This window comes from Staurois parvus, unplaced genomic scaffold (genome assembly GCF_062004578.1).
Source record: "Staurois parvus isolate SC_StPar_1 unplaced genomic scaffold, SC_StPar_1.0 ptg000665l, whole genome shotgun sequence".
NCBI classification, from domain to species: Eukaryota; Metazoa; Chordata; class Amphibia; order Anura; family Ranidae; genus Staurois; species Staurois parvus.
The window spans coordinates 321,265-344,379 of record NW_028318461.1 but is presented as its reverse complement, the minus strand read 5'-3'; the positions used below and the strand labels follow the sequence as shown (position 1 = coordinate 344,379).

General features: G+C 42.6%; 1 protein-coding gene across 3 annotated transcripts in view; it reads left to right on the top strand.

Annotated features, from left to right (window-relative positions):
* The first annotated feature begins 3,372 nt into the window (after window positions 1-3,372).
* PPIG (peptidylprolyl isomerase G) overlaps window positions 3,373-23,115 on the top strand; it is a 45,621-nt gene continuing 25,878 nt past the window's right edge. The window contains exons 1-4 of one of the 3 annotated variants that reach the window (XM_089651877.1): window positions 3,373-3,500; window positions 8,018-8,105; window positions 14,757-14,827; window positions 21,107-21,181. In XM_089651877.1, the coding sequence (XP_089508003.1) occupies window positions 14,767-14,827; window positions 21,107-21,181 (136 nt within the window). In that variant the 5' untranslated portion in view covers window positions 3,373-3,500; window positions 8,018-8,105; window positions 14,757-14,766. Of the gene's footprint in view, window positions 3,501-3,537; window positions 3,744-8,017; window positions 8,106-14,756; window positions 14,828-21,106; window positions 21,182-23,115 lie in introns of those variants that run through there. The other 2 variants (XM_089651876.1, XM_089651878.1) reach the window with 2 other exon arrangements.

The following is a 23,115-nucleotide window of genomic DNA, read 5'->3' as shown; positions in this document are numbered from 1 at the left end:
ATGGGTGCCGGCTAATTGTGTTTCTTCCACTTTGTTATAATACCACTATCAGCTGACTGTGGAATATTTAGTAGTAAGGAAATTTCACGGATGGACTTATTGCACAGGTGGCAACCTATCACAGTACCACGCTTGAATTCACTGAGCTCCTGAGAGACCCATTCTTTCACCAATGTTTGTAGAGGCAGTCTGCATGCCTAGGTGCTTGATTTTATACACCTGTGGCCATGGAGGTGACTGGAACATCTGAATCCAATGATTTGGAGGGGTGACCCAATACTTTTGGCAATATAGTGTATCTATACCAGGGGTTAAAATTTTGAATCCAGACCTACTAGCCGGTCACAAAACTTACTCTCCACCAGTTGCCCCGCCCAACCTTGCCCAGGTCCGCCCCCAACCCCACCCCTGGCCCACCCCAAACCCCACCCCAGCCCGCCCCCTTAAAGCTTATGAAATTAAATTTTTCTTTAGAATAAAGAGTCCAAAATATAAAACTGTACACAGTAATGTATATCCCAGCTCCCCTGTACTCCATTATAGTGATATGACATGTACACAGTATGTATATCCCAGCTCCCCTGTACTCCATTATAGTGATATGACATCTACACAGTAATGTATATCCCCCTCCCCTGTACTCCATTATAGTGATATGACATGTATACAGTAATGTATATCCCCCCTCCCCTGTACTCCATTATAGTGATATGACATGTATACAGTAATGTATATCCCAGCTCCCCTGTACTCCATTATAGTGATATGACATGTATACAGTGTAATGTATATCCCCCCTCCCCTGTACTCCATTATAGTGATATGACATGTATACAGTAATGTATATCCCAGTCCCCTGTACTCCATTATAGTGATATGACATGTATACAGTACGTATAGCCCAGCTCCCCAGTACTCCATTATAGTGATATGACATGTAGACAGTAATGTATATCCCAGCTCCGCTGTACTTCATTATAGTGATATGACATGTACACAGTAATGTATATCCCAGCTCCCTGTACTCCATTATAGTGATATGACATGTATACAGTATATATATCCCAGCTCCCCTGTACTCCATTATAGTGATATGACATTTACACAGTATGTATATCCCAGCTCCCCTGTACTCCATTATAATGATATGACATGTATACAGTAATGTATATCCCACCTCCTCTGTACTCCATTATAGTGATATGACATGTATACAGTAATGTATATCCCAGTCCCCTGTACTCCATTATAGTGATATGACATGTATACAGTACGTATAGCCCAGCTCCCCAGTACTCCATTATAGTGATATGACATGTAGACAGTAATGTATATCCCAGCTCCGCTGTACTTCATTATAGTGATATGACATGTATACAGTATGTATATCCCAGCTCCCCTGTACTCCATTATAGTGATATGACATGTACACAGTAATGTATATCCCAGCTCCCTGTACTCCATTATAGTGATATGACATGTATACAGTATATATATCCCAGCTCCCCTGTACTCCATTATAGTGATATGACATTTACACAGTATGTATATCCCAGCTCCCCTGTACTCCATTATAATGATATGACATGTATACAGTAATGTATATCCCACCTCCTCTGTACTCCATTATAGTGATATGACATGTATACAGTAATGTATATCCCAGCTCCCCTGTACTCCATTATAGTGATATGACATGTATACAGTGTAATGTATATCCCCCCTCCCCTGTACTCCATTATAGTGATATGACATGTATACAGTAATGTATATCCCAGTCCCCTGTACTCCATTATAGTGATATAACATGTATACAGTGTACGTATAGCCCAGCTCCCCTGTACTCCATTATAGTGATATGACATGTATACAGTGTAATGTATATCCCCCCTCCCCTGTACTCCATTATAGTGATATGACATGTATACAGTAATGTATATCCCAGCTCCCCTGTACTCCATTATAGTGATATGACATGTATACAGTGTAATGTATATCCCCCCTCCCCTGTACTCCATTATAGTGATATGACATGTATACAGTAATGTATATCCCAGCTCCCCTGTACTCCATTATAGTGATATGACATGTATACAGTAATGTATATCCCAGCTCTCCTGTACTCCATTATAGTGATATGACATGTATACAGTACGTATAGCCTAGCTCCCCTGTACTCCATTATAGTGATATGACATGTATACAGTATATATATCCCAGCTCCCCTGTACTCCATTATAGTGATATGACATTTACACAGTATGTATATCCCAGCTCCCCTGTACTCCATTATAATGATATGACATGTATACAGTAATGTATATCCCACCTCCTCTGTACTCCATTATAGTGATATGACATGTATACAGTAATGTATATCCCAGCTCCCCTGTACTCCATTATAGTGATATGACATGTATACAGTGTAATGTATATCCCCCCTCCCCTGTACTCCATTATAGTGATATGACATGTATACAGTAATGTATATCCCAGCTCCCCTGTACTCCATTATAGTGATAGGACATGTATACAGTACTTACTCCTAGTCCCTCCGAGTCCCCCGCGGCGGTGGAGAGGGTGTCTCCTCTCAGCAGAGGAGAGCAGACCTCTCCTGCACCTGTTCCCTCAGCGGCGGTGCCGCAGAAGCCGGAAACTGGAAGTTGTAAACCAGAACTCAGCTTCACAATGGGGCTTGGAGCGCAGGTGCAATCGCTCCGTGCTTCATCTGTGCTCGCTGCTCGCCACAGAGGAATTTCTCCTCGCATTTGGCGAGCGGCATTTTCAAGCCCTGGTCTATACCATAGTTTGTAGATGCTATAACTATAGCTCCCAACTGTCCCTGATTCCAAGGGACTGTTCCTGATTTGGAACAAAGTCCCTCTGTCCCCCTTTCCTCCTCATGTGTCCCTCATTTTGGTTTGATCAATATAGTTGTACATAAAACGCACTATTTATTTTTCAAAAAATGTTTCACAGTGCTAAACCATTCATCTAATTTCTAAATTTCTTCATTGGTAAATTTCAAAATCCAATATAAAGGAATAGTAATGGTAGAAAAAAAACAACATAACACTTTTGGGTTAAACCAATCTTTTTTTGTACATTTCTTCTTTAAGGGGGTGTGGCAGGGGGTGTGTCCTATGTCTACATACTGACACAGAGATACTGGTTTCCAAATGCTGGTAGCTATGTAAATATAGAGGCAGCCATTTTTCTGACTTCCACACACCGTGCTCCTTAATGGGCATTTACATTTCTTGCAATAAAACTGAACAAGTTAAACTTTAGAACACTGGCTGAGAAAACCTTCTGCTGTGGAACACTTCAGACTCAAATGTTACCCCTGGATCTGGGTTTCCATTAGCTTTTAGGCTTTGCTGCGCATGTGTAAAACCTTTGCCCTTTGAAGGTCAGGCAAGGAAGCGTGCGCCTCATGCCCGGTCTCGCGAGAAAACTACAGGCGGCTGTTCCCAGGCAGCAAAAGCTGCTCGTCGAAGGTACGTATTTCCGCTGTGCCCGGTCACATTACTTTTTGCTGGGCGGGCCATATTCCCTGTAGAGAGTGTACGGCTGTGTTCTGCAGCGATATTATCGGCGCTCGTTTGGTGAGCTGGGAGGCGGGGTCGGGCTGGATGGTGGCGGAGTTGGGTTCCTGCATTTCTCCAACGCGGTTACCGCCAGGCTCGGTCAGTGAGCGCTAAAAGGGGCGGAAGTGAGGCCTGGAGGCTGCTGGGGAGGAGGTGAGTGCGGTGTGCGGGCCGGGAGTCCTCCCTGGGATGGACAGTGAACGGGGAGGAGGATATGGCGTCTGTCAGGGTTTGTACACACAGCTCCTGAGTGTGGACTGTATGGGGGGCACCTAGAGGTAGGCACAGGGGGCCCAGGATCTGTACCATCCCTGCACATGATCTCAGTGTGAGGGACTACCATAGAGCCCGCATCCAGCACAGCTCTCCAGTACATGCACGCTGCTCTCCTCAAAGAGAACCTGTCATATACTTCCTAACATCAGCATTGGAATAATACAATGAATACTTAGTGACAATCCAATATAATCTTGCTTGAAAGTTCTCCTTTCATGTTGTGAGTTCAGCCTGTCTGCTGGCCATCTCTTTCCACAACCCTCTGGATTCCCTGCAGCTTCCATTTCTAAGGACTACATATCCCATGGCACCTTGCTGCCTGCAAGCATTGATTCCTGTACTGACTCCGCCTACCATAACCCCGCCTCTCATCCACTCTGTAGTTCAGAAGGCAGGCTGTGTGACACAATAGTGATACTTACAGGGCATAGTGACAACTTATACTCAGTGTAATAGGATTAGGTTAGAAATAATTGAAATATAATGTGGAAATTAATTTATGATTTGACATTTTGACCATAGATCCTCTTTCACACTGGTGCGATTTCAGATGTGACTTGAATCACATGACAGTGGTAATTTCATAGTTTTCAGTGGTGCCCATTCACATCAATGCAACTCAGCTCAGTGTGATTTTTGGAAAATGTTCCTGCACTACGGTGGTGTGGTTCCAGGGCAATTTTGGCCGCAAGTTATATGCAAACTACAGCCAAGTTGCATCAGATAATCACTCTGAAAATCAGATCAAAATTGGATCGTAGCAATGTCAACTTAGCCTAAGGGCCGGTTCACACTAGAATCGCATTTTCTGCACTGCACACAACTCCTATCCTTGCTAGATGCGTACAGGTGACGCTAAAGAATCATTTCACCTTTCAAAAAAAATAAACGCACATCTTTTTGCTGTGAAAAAAGTTCAATTATTATTGTATTAGGAGCCGGTAAAGCATTGCACCTATGATCAGCAGATTGTGGGTGCAATCCATGGCTCTTGCAGGCTGTCAGTATAAGCTGTCTGCTCATATGGGTAGGCAGTTACACAATGACAGGAAGCATCAGTGAACTATCTAGAACACCCAGTGCTCAAGTAGTTCATTGAGAAATACAAACTGTCAGCCACAAAGGCTTATGGTAGTTGTAGTTTCCCATTCACAGAATTCTGTGAATGAATGCCGTGACCAGGTGGGTGGAGCCATGCATGGTCACATCTTTTTTAAAGTGGGATAGTGGGTGGGGGAGAGAAGATCCCCCGTCTGCTGTCACAGTGGGGACCTGGAGGGGGGGTTAGGGTGCAGGGGCAGCTGCAGTATTAACATGTTACACCCTGAATACAGCTGTAATGTGTTCTAAAAGGTAAAGCTATGCTTTAATTGTTAACCACAATCCTACAGGGCACTTATACCCCCTTCCTGCTCAGGCCAATTTCCAGCTTTCAGCGCTGTCGCACTTTGAATGACAATTGTGCGGTCATGCAACACTGTACCTATATGAAATTTTTATCATTTTTTTGTGACAAAGCTTTCTTTTGGTGGTATTTAATCACTTCTGGGTTTTTCATTTCTTCTTAAACAAACCAAATACCACTGAAAATTTAGCAAAAAAAAGTTTTTTCTTAGTTTTTGTTATAAAATTTTGTAAATAAGTGATTTTTCTCCTTCACTGATGTGCGCTAATGAGGCTGCAGTGATGGCCACTGATAGGCTGCAGTGATGAGGCACTGGTAGGCGGCACTGATGGGCACTGAAAGGCAGCACTGATATATGGCACTGTTAGGCGGCACTGATTGGCATTGATGGGTGACACTGAAAGGCAGCTCAGATGGGCACTATGTGGCATTGATGTGCACTGGTAGGTACTGATATGTGGCACTGACACAAGGCACTGATGGACACTGACAGGTGGCACTGCTGGGGCTGCACTGATCATCAGGGCACACTGATCATCAGTGCCCTGATGATTAGTGTACATGTCCCCTCTGCGGAAAGCCGATTACCGGCTCTCCTCTTGAGCTGTCAGTGTGACAGCTCGAGAGGAGAGAAATGCCGATAACCGGCATTTCCCTGTTTACATTTGATCAGCTGTGATTGGACACAGCTGATCACATGACCGAGCCGACATCTTCGGCTCTTTCCGTGATCGGTGATCCGCTGTGTCCGAGGGACACAGCGCACTGCCGATCGCCGCGGTGCATGCTCCCTGAGCCGCGCATGCGCAGTGAGAATGGGAGGACGTCCTATGACGTCCTCCCAGAACGAGAGAACCACCTTGCATCTGTCATATTACTATATGGCGGGTGAGAGTTGGTTAATGGCACCCTAAATGCATCTGGGAAATGCAGCTTTAAACCTCATGGTACGGCGTAATTTGTAATAGTAGTGCCTGCTCTTTGCAGCCCATTGAAGTGAATGGGCTTTCAAAAGCGGAACACACGAAAACGTGGTTTCTCATGAACAGGCCCTAAAGGATCGCAGGTAAAAGCACAGAAAAAAAGTATTTTAAAGGATAAGTTCACCTTTTCTAACATGTTACTGCCGTATTTGCCTGTTACTGTTGCTTCAGTTCCCCCTATCCCCTTTTCCTGTTGTGACAGCGAGCCAGGGATCCTTTTGCTACACCTGCTGTCAAAATTTTAAATAACCGCGGGTGTATGCGGTGCTCTGCCCACTTGGCCATGTCATTCATTCAGTGTTCTGTGAATGGGGGAACTACAAGTACAGGTAGCCTCTACTAGTGCCGAAATGAAAATTCAGGATGCACTTGGCCGCAAACTGAAATGGACACTTTTTAATTTTTTTTTAACTACCTGCCCTCCAGAGCATTTACCCCCCCCCCCCCCCTTTCCTTACCAGGCCATTTTTTTGCGTTATGGCTCTGCGTTACTTTAACCACTTGCCTACAGGGCACTTATACCCCCTTCCTGCCCAGGTCTATTTTCAGCTTTCAATGCTGTCACACTTTGAATGACAATTGCGCGGTCATGCAACACTGTACCCATGTGTAATTTTTATAATTTTTTTAGACAGAGCTTTCTTTTTGTGGTATTTAATCACACCTGGGTTTTTTATTTTTTGCTAAACAAACTGAAAATTTTGGAAAAAAATGGGTTTTTTTTTCTTAGTTTCTGTTATAAAATTTTGTAAATAAGTGATTTTTCTCTTTCACTGATGTGCGCTAATGAGGCTGCAGTGATGGGTGCTGATAGGCTGCACTGATGAGGCACTTGTAGGTGGCACTGAAAGGTAGCACTCATATATGTCACTGAGAGGCGGCACTGACCGTCACCTCTGATGGGCACTGACAGGTGGCACTGCTGGGGCTACATTTGAAAAATCAAATTGAGTGGGCGCATGCACAGAGCTCTCCAAGATGGCCGCCTAAGCCGAGAGCTCCATTTCAGGCCAGCCACTGTTACCCTGCCAAGGCGCCTACAGCCCTTGAACTGAGCTCCCGAGACAGAGCCCTAGCACCGATTGGATCTGGGGGGATGGAGTGGAAGACGCGATCCCGCCACTGTTCTACGGGATCCCTCTGAGCCGGGAATTCCAAGACGGCGCCCAGACCCGCTACACAGCCTTGTAGTCTGTCTCCTCATGAGATTGGTGCTGCAGGGGGTACCTGAGTAGTTCTCATATGTTAACTTTTAAGTTTTTTAGATTGAGCATTTTGGTTGGGTTTTCTCAGATGTGTGGACGCAGGTGAGGCCTCCTTGGTTCTGGGATCACCAACTGTCTTGGGGTGGGGTCCCGGGGTTTCTGAGGTCTAGGTTAGCGCCCTTGCTGGGATCTCCCGGGCCGGCCTGGTGTGGTGGTGGGGGGGAGGGCCTTGGAAAGGGTGGACCTGACCTTATTTTTTTTTTTTTTTCATTTTGATCCTAAGGGTATTAAGTTCTTTGACATTGAATGACTGTGTCTATTATAGTGGCTAGTAGGCTGGTCTGGGGTGGCACGCTACCCCGCCTGTTCCATTGTGCCTTGTGGGACACTGGCACAGGCAGTGGTCCCTTGTTCGGGGACCGTGCCTTTTTGAGTTGCAGATGGTGGGGGTAGACCGGTCCTCCCCCATTTGCCGTAGTATGCCTGTATGTTTGGTTGTTTTTTTCTATCTTGGTACTTTCATCTCATTCTGCTGTTTGCTCTTTTTCTGTTGTCCAGAGACAGAGATCCTCTTCCCCTACAGATTCTTTCTATGGTCCGAGATTTCTACTGGTCTCCTGTACTGCGACCTTCAAGTGTGGGAGTGGTAAGTGGTGGTCAGTTGATTATGTGAGTCCTTCTCTGGGCCAGTTATTATGTGTCCTCCTAATAATACACAGTTGAGAATTTGTTCCCATAACGTCCAGGAAATTAAATTCTCTGATTTAAACGGCGGAAAATCCTTCAGTACTACCATTCGCAGCATGCTGATGTGGTTTTCCTTCAGGAAACCCATTTTCCTGGCACCTATAATCCCTCATTTATTCATGCTAAATTTCCTAATTTTGTCCTCATAATTGCAGATAAGACTAAGGGCGTTGCTTACCTTTTTGCACAGCGGATGTTTTTTTGCCCCTTATGGAGCTTAAGGACCCTAAGGGGCGCTACTTCTTTCTGAAAGGGACCATTGCTGGCCACTTGTATTCTCTGGTGACATATTATGCCCCTAATATTGGTAACTGGCCTTCTTTTCGGATATGTTATGTACTCTGTCCCCTCATTTGGAAGGTACGGTGGTTTTCGGGGGCGACTCCAATATCATTTTAGATTAGATAAATCTAGACCGTCGGTTATGCAACTGAGGAGGCCACCTAAACGGAGTATAGCCATTGCTAAAATGATTAATTCTTTAGGATTGATGGACATCTGGAGGGAAACCCACCCCACTGGAAAGGACTACATGCATTACTCAGCCCCACATGCAACTTATGCACGCATTGATCACATTTTTATCCAGTATAAGCGTCCCGGGAGTGCTTAGAGCCTACATTTGGGAAGCATCATTGTTTGATCACTCGGGTATGTGTGCTGTTATCAGAGCCTCAGGGGCAGCAGGGTGCGTTTCGTTGGCATCTGAGTTGCTTCTGAGTGACCCTGTTATATGTAAGGAGGTAGAAACTGCTTTGGGTATATATTTTATGACACGGCTGATGTATCTCCGGCTACCCTGTGGGCAGCCTATAAAGCTTCTATTTGGGGAAAAATAATACAAATCTCTTTGATTAAGAGGGAGCGCCGGATAGATATAGAGAAATTAGATGCCGAACTGCAGTCCTTTAGCAAACTCCATAAACTCAACCCACATAGAAACGCTCGCCAAACTGGAATTGGCTCAGCTACCCTTAAATTTGGTGTTGATAACTAGGGCCGAGAAGGACATGAGGTGGACTAACACACGGTTCTATTGCCAACGGGATAGAATTGGCTTGCTGCTTTTCTCTCTCTCCCCCCCCCCCCCCCCCCCCCCCCCGATTGTCTAGTTCTGGGTGCGTGGAGTGCATGTCACAGCATGTCTGGTATTGTAGATTTCCTTTTGAGGAGATTACTGTGGGGATGTTTCCCATGTTGTCGGTTTTTTTTTTTGGTTTTCCTGCTGTACGTGGCTCTAACTAGACAGCTGTACTCCTCTGCATTCATCCTTGCTGCTTTTTCTATGTTACCTTATGTTTCTCCACATCCTCCCTCTTCAGCTTGAGAAGGGAGCATGCTTCCCCCCTCTAGTGGTTTAGCGCATGCTCCGAAATGCGTTGCTTTGCATACTGGTCTCCCCTTTATCATCACGCTGATGCCGACGTTGCGCTCCAAGGTGCACTCCACATGCCATCTTCAGAGACTTCACATGCCGGCCAGCTTTCTTGTGACATCCACAGTCTCCCTTAGCGCGGATGCGGCCATTGCAGCAAGGACTCTGCTATTACTCCACTTACCTGAGCCTTTTTATTCTTTACGCAGTGTGCGTGCTTTTACATTGCTTCCCAATAAATGTTGTTACATACTGCACTTGGAAGCGCTTTTTTCTTCCTTATCTTCACACAGAGCCTGCTACAGCTACAAGAGCTTTCCCTAGTGCTATATTGACTCATTTCCACTATATGTCATTTATGACATTGGACTTTATGAACTTTTATCTTGTGCCCCTTGCCAATTGGATTTGGGGATCTGTATGCGCTGATTTTCTCTGTTTTTAGTGGGTTTTTTTTTTTTTGTTTATGTAGCAGAATACATTTTGGCCTAAATTTATGACGAAGTTTGATTTCTTTTAAAAAAAAAAAAAAAAAATTTACTGGACATGTTTAATAGCAAAAAGTCAAAAATATTGTTTTTTTTTTTCTCAAAATTCTTTTTATTTTATTTTTTTTTAATAGCATAAAAAATAAAACCCGCACAGGCGATGAAATACCACCAAAACAAAGTTCAGTTCATGGGGGGAAAAAAAGGACATAAATTTCATATGGGTGCAGAGTTGCATAACTGTGCAATTGTCAGTTAAATTAATGCAAAAAACGGCCTGATCAGGAAGGGAGGTAAATCCTCAGGAGGGCAAGTGGTTAACTTTAAAAAAAAAAAAAAAAAATGTTCGTAAAGGGCGCCATGAGAAACGGGACTGTTGTGGAGGGCTGAACTTCATTCTGCCCAATATTAATTGTAGACCTGGGAAGTTCTGCAATAGGTAAATGTATAAAAACAACAAACAGCTGGCCCTAGGAATAATATGTAAGTGCCCATGAAATAGTGAAATAGTTCTCTTTCAGGTGGGCTGTCAGGGTTGGTATAAATGAGCCTCTGGGTCCCCTGGCCACTTACCCGAACTGTAAAATAACAGCCAGATGCGGTTGTTCACATGCCACAGCTGCAATTCTTTGCTTCACGGTTGTGGAGATTTTTACACAGGGTGCAGAGTTTGAGAAGCGCCACTTACCCTTACTGCTGACACCAAAAAAGCTTGTGATACTAAGCTCAAAGTAAATGTGTGTACAATAGTGCAGTGCTATATCACATATTTAGTAACAGTGTTAAACTATAATATGAAATAACCTTGTGCAAATATCTTCAAAATAAATATAGGATAATTAGTAAAAGAAACATATACACAAAAATTAATAGTGTCCAGAAAAATAAAAGCTCAAAAAAGGAAATCTATAAAAACAAAAGTCCCAGAAATCCAGAAAAGAAATGTCTAAAGTGCAGTATTGCCTGTTATGGTCACCAGCATAAGGAAAGTATCCAACAAAAATATGAATCCTCTAGCAATCCCACTGTGGAGCAAACCCAGTGTTCAGACCAGTTCCAGTGGATAAAGGCAAGAGAAATCCGTTGCTTACCAGATGTCCATGACCATCACTATCAAAGCAAATGGTTAAAATGGTGCTTTTAGGGTTAATATGGCTAACCCTTAGCTGATGGATCACCACTGCTCCGGACAAACAGCCACGATGACACAGATAAAAGGAAGGAAGCAATACCATAGTGTAAAAACAAGTTAAAAATTTATTGACCAGAAAACATTTGTACAACATCTGAGGGCCAGACTGGCTTCACAGCGCATGTAATACATGTATAAAGCATTCCTATATGCTGTTTTGAATCCGTCCCACTCTACCAATCACTTGCTGTGCATGATTGTCATTCCCAAGGGCCCCACCCAACGCAGATGACTTCATCAGGATGATGGGCCACTGCTCATCATTCTCACCCATTAAGTTCAGTGGGCATGCACCACTTTTGCACCATGTTAGTGTGGCATTATAGGATTAAATCAGGCAGTGACGAGGCGATAAAACAAATGCTATTATTGGATGCCTTGTGTTAATTGGGGAAAAAAAGCGTTCTGTGAATGGCGGCTATGCTGAACAAATGATCCCAGGTGGTCAGTGTGAAGTAGGGCAGGTGCTTGGCACAAGACCTGAAATGTCGATGCGGTCACTAGTGCCAGCTACATTGATTGTTAGTTTCTACTGCAGTCCCCCAAGTGTGAAGTATGTATACAACAATCCACACTATATTGCCAAAAGTATTAGGATGCCTGCCTTTACACGCACATGAACTAAGATTGGTATCCCGATCTTAGTCCTTAGGGTTCAGTATTGAGTTGGCCCACCCTTTGCAGCTATAACAGCTTCAACTCTTCTGGGAAGGCTGTCCACAAGGTTTAGGTAAGTCTATGGGAAGGTTTGACCATTCTTCAGATGCGCATTTGTGAGGTCAGGCGAGAAGGCCTGGCTCACAGTCTCTGCTCTGATTCATTCCAAATGTGTTCTCTCAGTTTGAGGTCAGGACTCTTTGCAGGCCAGTCAAGTTCCTCCACCCCAAACTCGCTCATCCATGTCTTTATGGACCTTGCTTTATGCACTGGTGCGCAGTTATGTTGGAACTGGAAGAGGCCATCCCCAAACTGTTTCCACAAAGTTGGGAGCATGAAATTATCCAAAATGTCTTGGTATGCTGATGCCTTAAGAGTTCCCTTCACTGGAACTAAGGGGTCAAGCCCAACCCCTGAAAAACAACCCCACACCATAATCGCCCCTCCACCAAACTTTACGCTTGGCACAGTGCAGTCAGGCAAGTACCAACCACCAAACTCAGAAACGTCCATTGGATTGCCAGACAGAGCAGCTTGCTTGGTCGCTCCAATGCGTCTTCACTGCTCTAGAGTCCAGTAGTGGCGTGCTTTACACCACTTCATCTGACACTTTGCACTGCATTTGGTGATAAAAGGCTTTGATGCAGCTTTTCGGCCATGCAATCCTTTTCCATAATGCTCTCTGAAGGCCACACGAAGTTAGGAGGTCTTTAGCTATTGACTCTGCAGACAGTTGTCAACTTCTGTACTCTTCAGCATACTCTGGCCCCGCTCTGTCATTTCACGTGGCCTACCACTTCGTGGCTGAGTTGCTCTTGTGCCTAGTTGCTTCCACTTTGTTATAATACCACTAACAGTTGACCGTGGAATATTTAGTAGCAAGGAAATTTCACGGATGTGCTTGTTGCACAGGCGGCAACCTATCACGATACCACGCTTTAATTCATTGAGCTGAGAGTGACCCATTCTTTCACAAACTTTTGTAGAAGCAGTCTGCATGTCTAGGTGCTTGATTTTATACAACAAACACTTTACTCCTGCGTTAGGAAAGGACTCAGTAGACCCAATAGGAATGTTCTGGAATTTTCTGGAATATGCACTGCTTGCTGCCCTCAACAGACCAGGGTGGTCCGAATACACTGAATACAAATGGAGAAACAGAAAAAGGGCGCACCGACCTAGTGCATTATCGTTTAAAATAATTTATTAAAGAAACAAAAATAGGTATCATACTCACAATGGACATAATAACACAGGCATGTCAAACTGAACAAGGTGTATGATCCAAACAACATTTGAGTCTATACGATGGAACCCTGGATGACCAACTTGCTAACGCGTTTCGAGGACACAACCTCTTCCTCGGAGCCCTGGTAGGCTCTGAGGAAGAGGTTGTGTCCTCGAAACGCATTAGCCAGTTGGTCATCCAGGGTTCCATCGTATGGACTCAAATGTTGTTTGGATCGTTCACCTTGTTCAGTTTGACATGCCTGTGTTATTATGTCCATTGTGAGTATGATACCTATTTTTGTTTCTTTAATAAATTATTTTAAACGATAATGCACTAGGTCGGTGCGCCCTTTTTCTGTTTCTCCATTTGTATCCGCTTGATTTTATACAGCTGTGGCCATGCAGGCAATTGGAACATGTGAATCCAATGATTTGGAGGGGCGTCCCAATACTTTTGGCAATCTAGCGTATAGAACTTTTTCTCTGTGTTTTCAGATTGTGAAAGAAAAATTCAAAGCCAAATAAAATGTGAAAAAACACTGCTGCTACTTCAACCTCTATAACATCTATTCAAACAAATATAAAGTAATCGAATAATATAGTGCTCAAATTACTATTTGTGCTGTGAAAAACATATAAACAAAAGAAATGTGTAAAAAAGTGAATAAAATATATACAGTATATAAAATAAAGTCCACTGTGCTCAAAGAGAAAAAAAGCATAAGAGTGCTTTCAGTCCCAAGAAACTTTGAAGTCATTTTATAAACACAAAGTCCACTCCTGTGTCTTGTTTCCACTTTAAACATATCACCAATGGTGCCTTCAGTGACTACCACATATCTCCCAGTCCAGTGTAACTCACTAGATCCTATTGCCTCTCATATTTCAGATAGGCAAAAGGGCTTTAGAACAGCATCCAACCCAAATTTGCTTCTCAACAAACCCCTCTCCTTTCATCTCTGCTTTCACTGTCCTAGTAAGCTCGTGACATGTAAGGAGAAAAATGCTTAGAAATGGTGTAATAAAATCCAAAACTCTATATTCCATAAAAATTGAGAATCAAATTCTTGAAGCTCAGTATGTCATATGACATACTTCACATGACCGCTGTATGTACATTGAATCAGTAAACTCTCTCTCCCGGTTTACACCCATCCACATCCTGACATGCTTCATCTTTACCAACTTCCAAGATGGATACTTACATTGGTCCAAGCTGCACCAATGTAACTTTGCAATTTAGATTATACCTGGAGTTCAGCTTTAAGCTCATGGATTGCAGTGACTGTCGAAGAACAGTGCAGGTTGCCATTGCGGACCAATGTAAGTATGCACCTTGGAAGAAGTCTGTAAAGATGAAACATTTCTCGGTGCAGGTTGTCTGTAAGAATTGCAGCGTCAATCCTTAGTGTGCATTCATGTAGTTATAGAATCCTGTTTCTTGGTTGGCATGTCTGTGACTTTGGATGCTTGTTGTTTCTAGAGTAAGTAAGAATATGTTTAATTTAGCATTGCTCTGTGTTTAGTGTTATGTTTTGCGTTAATGATTTGTAATTCATTGCCTATTTTACAGCATAGTAACTTTCTTTTATTTCTTTTTTTTTCCAGAGTAAAAATCATGGGGATCAAAGTTCAACGTCCTCGTTGTTTCTTTGATATATCAATTAACAATGTTACAGGTAAAACAGAATTACAAAAAAAAAATAAAATTTTGTCAGGGGAAGTTTTACCTTAATTTCTGTACTGGTGAAAAGAAGTGAGGAAACAAGTCCCTATGGATAGTGCATCGCAGTCAAAAAATTACTGAGAATCTAACCCCTCCCCATCTTAATCTACCAAGAGAGTTTAGGTTTGATTTTGTTTAAAGCTGAACTCTGGGAATTACACAAAAAATACAGTTGCAGTATAGCCCCCCACACATCAAGGTTTATGTGCTCATTAAGTCTGGGCTTCCTCCAAGTTGTGTGACCAGTCCTTTGGAAACCTCTGCTGTAAGGTGTCCAGTGGTCTCTCCAGTAACTCTGTGTGAGAATGACAAGGGCCCACCCACAACCCAGGGCATCTGGGAGAAGAAGCCTGTCAGAGTGAGGAATAAGTTAAATAGTACATCTTACTACTCAGCCCCCCCCCCCCGCTCATACTGCAAGCGTGTGTTTTGTGTAACTACCAGAGTTCAGCTTCAAATTACTTGCTATTTTCTTAGCCACTTGAGTGAAAACATGTAATAGCGTCATCTGTTCAGGACACCTTTAATTTTCCTGTGCGGTGACACTTTGACTGTCAATTACTGTGTGTTTACTCATGCAACACTGGACCCTAATGACTTATATATTTTTTATTTTTAGACAGATGGAACTTTTTGTGGTATTTAATAACCACTGTTTTTATCATAAAAAGAAATAAAGAACAAAAATTTTGAAAAAAAAATGCCTCTTACATTTTGTTAAAATAAATATGCAAGGATTTTACAAACATTCCTCAAAAGGACCCCTTTTCCAAAAGTAACCACTCAATTTGTGCAAATGAAGAATGGTGATATTGAAGGGTCTAAAACATAGAGCTTGGTAATTGTGCACTAGATACGGTTGGTGCATACAGGTCATATAGAGAGGAAGGAGGAAATAAAGGGGTAAATGTATGGGTCACACAGTGGGAGGATGGTGATTAAAGGGGTAAAGTGATATTAAAAGCAGATTTTTTTTTTTTTTTTTTTTTGCTTAAAAATAACAAACATGTCATACTAAACATAGTCCCCGCTCAGGTTCCCCGCTAGTGCTCCTGGCCCCTCCCTCCTGTCTGGTGCCCCTATAACAAGCAGTGCAGCTTGACCCGTCAGTTCTTGCACACTGCACAGCCCTGCAAATCAATGTTCTTACAGTGAAGCACAAATACAGCCCAGCATGTAAAACCACACACAGTTAACTCTTTGATCACCTCCACATGTTAACCCCTTCCTGCCCAGTGCCATTAGTACAGTGTCAGTGCTTTTTGTTAGCACTGATCAATTATTGGTGTCACTGGGGATGTCAGTGACACAAAGTCAGTTCCTCTAGTATCAGAATGCCCGCTGCAGTCCCACTATAAGTCGCCGATATCTAACTTTTACTAGTAAAAATAATTTAAAAAAATTCCCAGTGTATATATACCACCATTTGTAAACGCTATAACTTTCATGTAAACCAATTAATTTACACATATTGGGATTTTTTTTTTTTTTAGCAAAGACTGTAGCAGAATACATTTTGGCCTAAATTTCTGAAAAAATTTGATTCTTTAAAAAAAATTTTTACTAGACATATCTAATTCAAAAAGTAAAAAATATTGTTTTTTCTCAAGTGTTTACAAAAAAATAAATAAATATATATATATATATATATATATATATATAATCTATATCACAACAATAAACGCACAGGTGATCAAATGCCACCGAAAGAAAGCTCTATTTGTGGGGAATAAAAGCACATAGATTTTCATTTTGGGTGCAGCATTGCATGACCACACAATTGTCAGTTAAAGTAACTAAGCACCCTATCACAAAAAATGGCCTGGTCTGGAAGGGGGGTAAATCCTCTGGAGGGCAAGTGAGGTGGTTAAAGCCAGAAGGTTGGAATGCTAAATGAAAATTAGTTCTTAAGCATGTCTGACATATTTATTTATTTATTTATTTTTTTCCCCCCAAGAGTGGGGATTCCATACTTTTTGCCAGGAGTTGTAAATAAAAGATGCTGCACTACTAAGCATATGAATATACAGTGTATATAAAAAGTCGGCACACCGCTGTCAAAATGTCAGGTTTCTGTGATGTAAAAAAAGTTTGTTTTCTTCCACTCCCCCCCCCCCCCCCCCCCCCAAAACATTTCAGTTTTTCAGTTGAGTTGTACAGTATAGGTCACGTTAAAGGTGGAAAAAGTTCTGAAATTATTTCTTTGTCATTTTTTTTTTTTTACATCACAGAAAGCTGACATTTTAACGTGTGTAGACTTTTTATATCCACTGTACAAAAATCAAACGTAAATATAAAATACAATGACATACATGAATATGTGCGTCTTCCAACATAAATAAATCTACTTACTATTCCACAGTGGCATAAATCATATATGCATGGCTTGACAAATTTGCTTTGAAATCTAGAAGCTAGCTAAAAAAGTTAGGAACGATTTGTTTTTTTTTTAACCACTTCCCACCCGCCATATAGTAATATGACGGGCACGAGGTGGTTCTCCCGTTCTGGGAGGACGTAATATGACGTCCTCCCATTCTCACTGCGCATGTGCGGCTCAGGAAGCATGCAACGCAGCATTCGGCGGTGCGCTGTGTCCCACGGAAAGAGCTTAGATGTCGGCTCGGTCATGTGATCAGCTGTGTCAAATCACAGCTGATCACATGTAAACAGGGAAATACCGGTTATCGGCATTTCTCTCCTCTCGAGCTGTCACGCTGACCGCTCGAGAGGAGAGCCGGTAATCGGCTTTCCGCGGAGGGGACATGTACACTGATCATCAGGGCACTGATGATCAGTGTAGCCCCAGCAGTGCCACTTGTCAGTGTCCATCAGTGCCTTGTGTCAGTGCTCATCAGTGCCTCGTGCCAGTGCCCATCAGTGCCTACCGGTGCACATCAATGCCACATATCAGTGCCCATCTGAGCTGACTTTCAGTGTCACCCATCAGTGCCAGTCAGTGCTGCCTCTCAGTGCCATGTATCAGTGCTGCCTCTCAGTGCCACCTATCAGTGTCCATCAGTGCAGCCTCATTAGCGCACATCAGTGAAGGAGAAAAATCACTTATTTACAAAATTTTATAACAAAAACTAAGAAAAAACTTTTTTTTCAATGGTTTTTGGTTTAAGAAAAAATTAAAAACCCTGAGGTGATTAAATACCACCAAAATAAAGCTCTATCTGTCAAAAAAAATGATAAAAATTTCATATGGGTACAGTGTTGTTTGACCACGCAATTGTCATTCAAAGTGCGACAGCGCTGAAAGCTGGAAATTGGCCTGGACAGGAAGGGGGTATAAGTGCCCTGTAGGTTAAACACAGCTTTTTTTTTTTCTTCAACAATGCCCCTTCTCTTATGTAGCCCTGATGTGTATCTTTACAGATGCAATACACCGGGTACCCACCTTTGCCATTACAAGAGCGCACTCTCTGATTCAAATACCATGAATAGATTCTCATTGTTTTCTATGGTGCCCAGCTCAATGCCATAGTGCACCGCTCACCTGCAACATGTGAATCTCAGCGTTTCACAGAGAGATATTGGGCATCAGCGGTTGGAGTGCCACAGCAACCTCTCCTGAATTCAAATGCCGCATGCGCTGTGCACCATCTACCCCAGTGCTATGATACATGATACTCCTAGGGATCATCTTGAATAACCTAAGTAATTGCAGCCTCCATGTTTTTGTACAGCAGGCTTCCTGTATTGGAAGTTGAATGAAGTTGGTGCCATGTGAACAGGCCGGCTGTGTGGTGTTTGTGTCCAGGCCACACATACTGGCCGATGGGATTACATCTTTGTACTCCTAGCTGCTGGTCCAGCTATTCCAGCATATCTCTGAACTGCTCCCAGCTCAGCATGTCCTCCATCCTGGGAGCAGGGCAGTCTGGTGCTCGGAAACCACCGACTTCATAGCCCCCATGTCCCTGAGCTGGGCCACCACCTCCTTCAGCTGGGCCTGCTCCAGCAGTAACCCAAGTAGGGACTTCACTCTGCTGGCTGCTCATTTCTTCCACCAAATCAGCGGCTGCTGCGCCGCTCTCTTCCTGCATCATCCCCACTGCCACTGCTAATCGCTTTCCCCATATTGATGGCGGAGCAGAGCTCTTTTGTGGCCGGAGGACCTACATGGCCCAGGCTGCCTCCACCTACCCATCCAAGACCCACCCCACACCCCAAACTGAGGCATCTCACTGACAAAAGCCCAGGCACCTGGAACACAATTTCTAGTCCCTATGGCGCCAGTATATACGGTGGCTCAAAAACATAAAATCGATTTCATGGTGCTCTAAATCTCTTGACCGTTTATTTAAGCAAAGATAAAAGGAACTCTCATTTGACTGCGCAGATATTGTCCACTGCAGTATTCTCACTGTATTAAAAACACGTGTGTTGTCACAGTGTCACATGACTTCTGCAGTGCATCCTGACGAACATGCGTAGGTCGGAGCCAGGACATAGGAATAGGAAGCAAATCGATCTGTATACTGATGCCCTGAGTGTTTTTAATGTTTGTGTGTTTTTGTGGAAATATAAATTGGATGATTTTTGGTACTGTGGAATAGTAAATTTGAGATTTATCACGTATTGGATGACGCACATACACATTCACTTGATTTGTTTGTATTTTATATTTGATTGATTTTTGTATATCCATATGCTTAGTAATTCATCTTTTATTTACATTTTAGTATGGTTTTTTTGGGTTTTTTTTGTTCAGGAACACAAATTGATGCTTGAAGCAACTATATTGCTCTTTATTTACTTAATAGGTCCCTTAGTAGGTAGAGGGGGAGTACAGTATTCTATTTCTACTAGTACCTTTTTATAGACTTGAGAATTCATGAACTTCGTAAAGCATTAATTTTTCAAGGAAGTAGGCCATATTAACGAAAACTATTCCTAAAGGGGAAGCACACAGCGATAAAAAGTGACAGGTGTTAAAATCAATCTCCACTCCAAACTAAAAAAAAAAACGTTTTGCCTTTAGTTGTACCTTAACCGTCTCCCGCCCGCCATATAAGGAAATGACGGGCGCAAGGCAGTTCTCTCGTTCTGGGAGGACATCCTCCCACTCTAACCGCGCAGGCGCAACTCCGGGGGCACGCTGTGTCCCTTGGAAGATGGCTGCTTGGTCATGTGATTAGCTTTGTCCAATCACAGCGGATCGCATGTAAATAAGGAAATGCTGGTTATCGGCATTTCTCTCCTCATGATCTGTCACGCTGATCGCTCAAGTGGAGAGCCGGTAATCAGCATTCCTCAGAGGGGATGTGTACACTGATCATCAGGGCACTGATGATCAGTGTAGCCCCAGCAGTGCTACCTGTCAGTGCTCAATGCCAGCTGTCAGTGCTAATCAATGCCACCTGCCAGTGCCCATCAGTGCCACATCAATGCGACATATCAGTGCCAATCTGAGCCGCCAGTCAGTGCCGCCTATCAGTGCCATATGAGTGCTGCCTTTCAGTGCCCATCACTGCAGCCTCATTAGCGCATATCAGTGAAGGAGAAAAATCACTTATTTACAAAATTTTACAACAAAAACGAAGAAAAAACTTTTATTTTCTCAAAATTTTCAGTTTATTTTTGGTTTGTTTAGCAAAAAATAACGCAGAGGTGATTAAATACTACAAAAAGAAAGCTCTATCTGTCTCAAAAAATGATAAAAATTTCATATGGGTACATTGTTGCATGACCACGCAATTGTCATTCAAAGTGCGACAGCGCTGAAAGCTGAAAATTGGCCTGAGCAGGAAGGGTGTATGAGTGCCCTGTAGGCAAGTGGTTAAAAAACTAACTTGACAGAGGCTCCAATCCTTTTCAGGTCTATTCACTAGAAAGACTTTGACTTGAGTTGGGAGCTGCTTACAAGCTTTGTGTAAGTGTTTGTAGACATTCAGAAAGTTATAGTAATAATGTTTTAATAGGAAAAAAAAAAAAATCACCTCCCGGTGCAGCTATTGGCTTATTCTTGTCCTTTGCTTACCATGATGTCCCTTATTTAGGAGAAGGATCCATAATATTATGGTAGTTAAAAGTCAATTTCTGGACATGAGGCAGTGGCTTGTTGGACTCTGTTCGGTTCCTCACTCAAATACACAAATTTTAGTTTTTTTTTTTTGTTTTTTTTTTAATGCAGTCGTAGAAAGAATGGCTGGTGTTCACTTTGTTCTTGATGTTTTCGATTTAGTCTGAATAAAAATATTTATTTTTCTTGTTTTTTTTTCAGTTGGAAGAGTTGTCTTTGAACTGTTTACAGATACCTGTCCAAAAACATGTGAAAATTTCCGATGTCTCTGCACAGGTTAGTTAATGCATCCTTTTAAATTTTAATTGAAACAAAAAAAAAATCCCATACATTTTCCATTGTTAAGGTGTTTTTATATGAAAGTTTTTTTTTTTGTTTTTTTTTTTTAAACTGGGGCTTTGTTTTAAATGCATACATGTGCTAGGTAATGGGACTACCCATTCCCATGATTCTAAAATCAAAAGTTAGTTCACCTTAATGCAATTTATGCATTGAGGTAGAAAAAAACCCCACGTTCCAGTTGCTGTTGATCCAGCACTGTGCCTGTCTGCAGGTCCAGCCATTGTCAGTCAAATCCAGTGAGGTGAGAGCAGGACCTAGTCACTCTGTGTGTGCCTATGGATGCACACAGCCTGGCTTAGGTGCGTGCCTGCTTGTATGCTCCCATAGAAAGCTGCTTCCTACGGTGGCACACAGAGAAGAGGCAGAGTGGAGAGCATTGGCAGGGGACCGCAAAATAGGAGGCCACTCTGTGCAGTACCCTTGCACAGAGGAGGTAATTATATCCTTTTACCTTTTAAAAAAAAAAAAAAAAAAATTTTGATCTTACAACCTCTTTAAGAGGCACTGTCACCTTGCTCATTCAGGGTTTCTTGATGTCTGTGCTCACTAGTACTCACCTTGCATGTGCTCCCCATTGTGGGCTGGTGTCTTAAGCTCAAGGGTGTGCTGACAGTCATGTGACATTGTTTTGTCCAGTGATTGGTTACTAGACCTGAGCACTGTCAGGTGCTGCTTCCCATACCTCAAAGCAGCCAGTAGTTTCACTGACTGAGGCTGTAGAAGGAACTATAGAGTGTGCTGCCCTCAATGAGCAATTGAACAGTGTCTCTGTATGCGTTGTGACTCAGAATAAAAGGACTACATCCTCAATGTGGACCCATAGTGCAGCCTGTCTTCCATTAGTTGAAGAGCAAACTTTTTGCTTAAACACGATCGCAGTTAAGTTGTTCAAGGTGTGCCCATGCATATAGATATACTGTATTATGTGAGTTGTTGCACTATTGGTTAAAATATACTAATAGTGAGCCACTTATACTTTTAAATGTACTCCAACCTATATTCATATTAAGTCCAAATGCATGAATCACCAAACAATGAAAAAGTCTTTTGATGATAAAATTCCAATTATGATGAACAACCATGTCCACAATAATCCTTCATGTGTGTAGTGAAATAGACACTCTCGTGCCCACCACCACAAAAAACACACTGCTTCTTACTGAATAGTTAGACCCCAGATTATAGGTAGTCTAACAAAGGATGATGCTGAACATATGCTTGTAACATCCTAGGTGGAAAAGAAGTGTCACAGACTTCGGTATCTCTCCTCCTCCTTTCATCCCTTATTGTGATCCGCTGTGTACTCGATCAAAAAGGATAATGCTCCAGATAGTGAGATAACGTACAGATGATTTATTAAAATGCATTTAAAAAAAACACTTAACTTCAAAGACAAATGAGCTTGTAAGTCACAAAAGCTGCTGGTGTTTGCTCCAGGCAGGCGTGGGTGACCTCAGCAAAATCTCCGCCCCGCCCCAGGGTATATTTTGTCTCAATGGATGATCTCATGGGGACAGATGATCCTCTTGACAACGTCTATTGAGATGAAAAGTACATACTTGTCTTTAAAGTAGAGGTGTAAAATTTTCTTTAGATCCCTGGGTTCATTGTTTTACCCCATTCTGAAAATGCTGGTCGCATTGTCATTGTGAAGTCATATATATGTCCTTGGGTAGAATTTGTGATTTAGAAAGTGATAACGCCAAATTCCAGCTTTCTTTCACATTAAAATAGTTTGTTTGGCCCAAGCTTCATTAATGGATACACCTGCAGTCCAATCTTCATTAACGGATACACCTGCAGTCAGCGCAGTGTTGTGTACAGCAGGGTCTGGATAAAAAAGGACTAACCATGCTGGTTATGCTCTA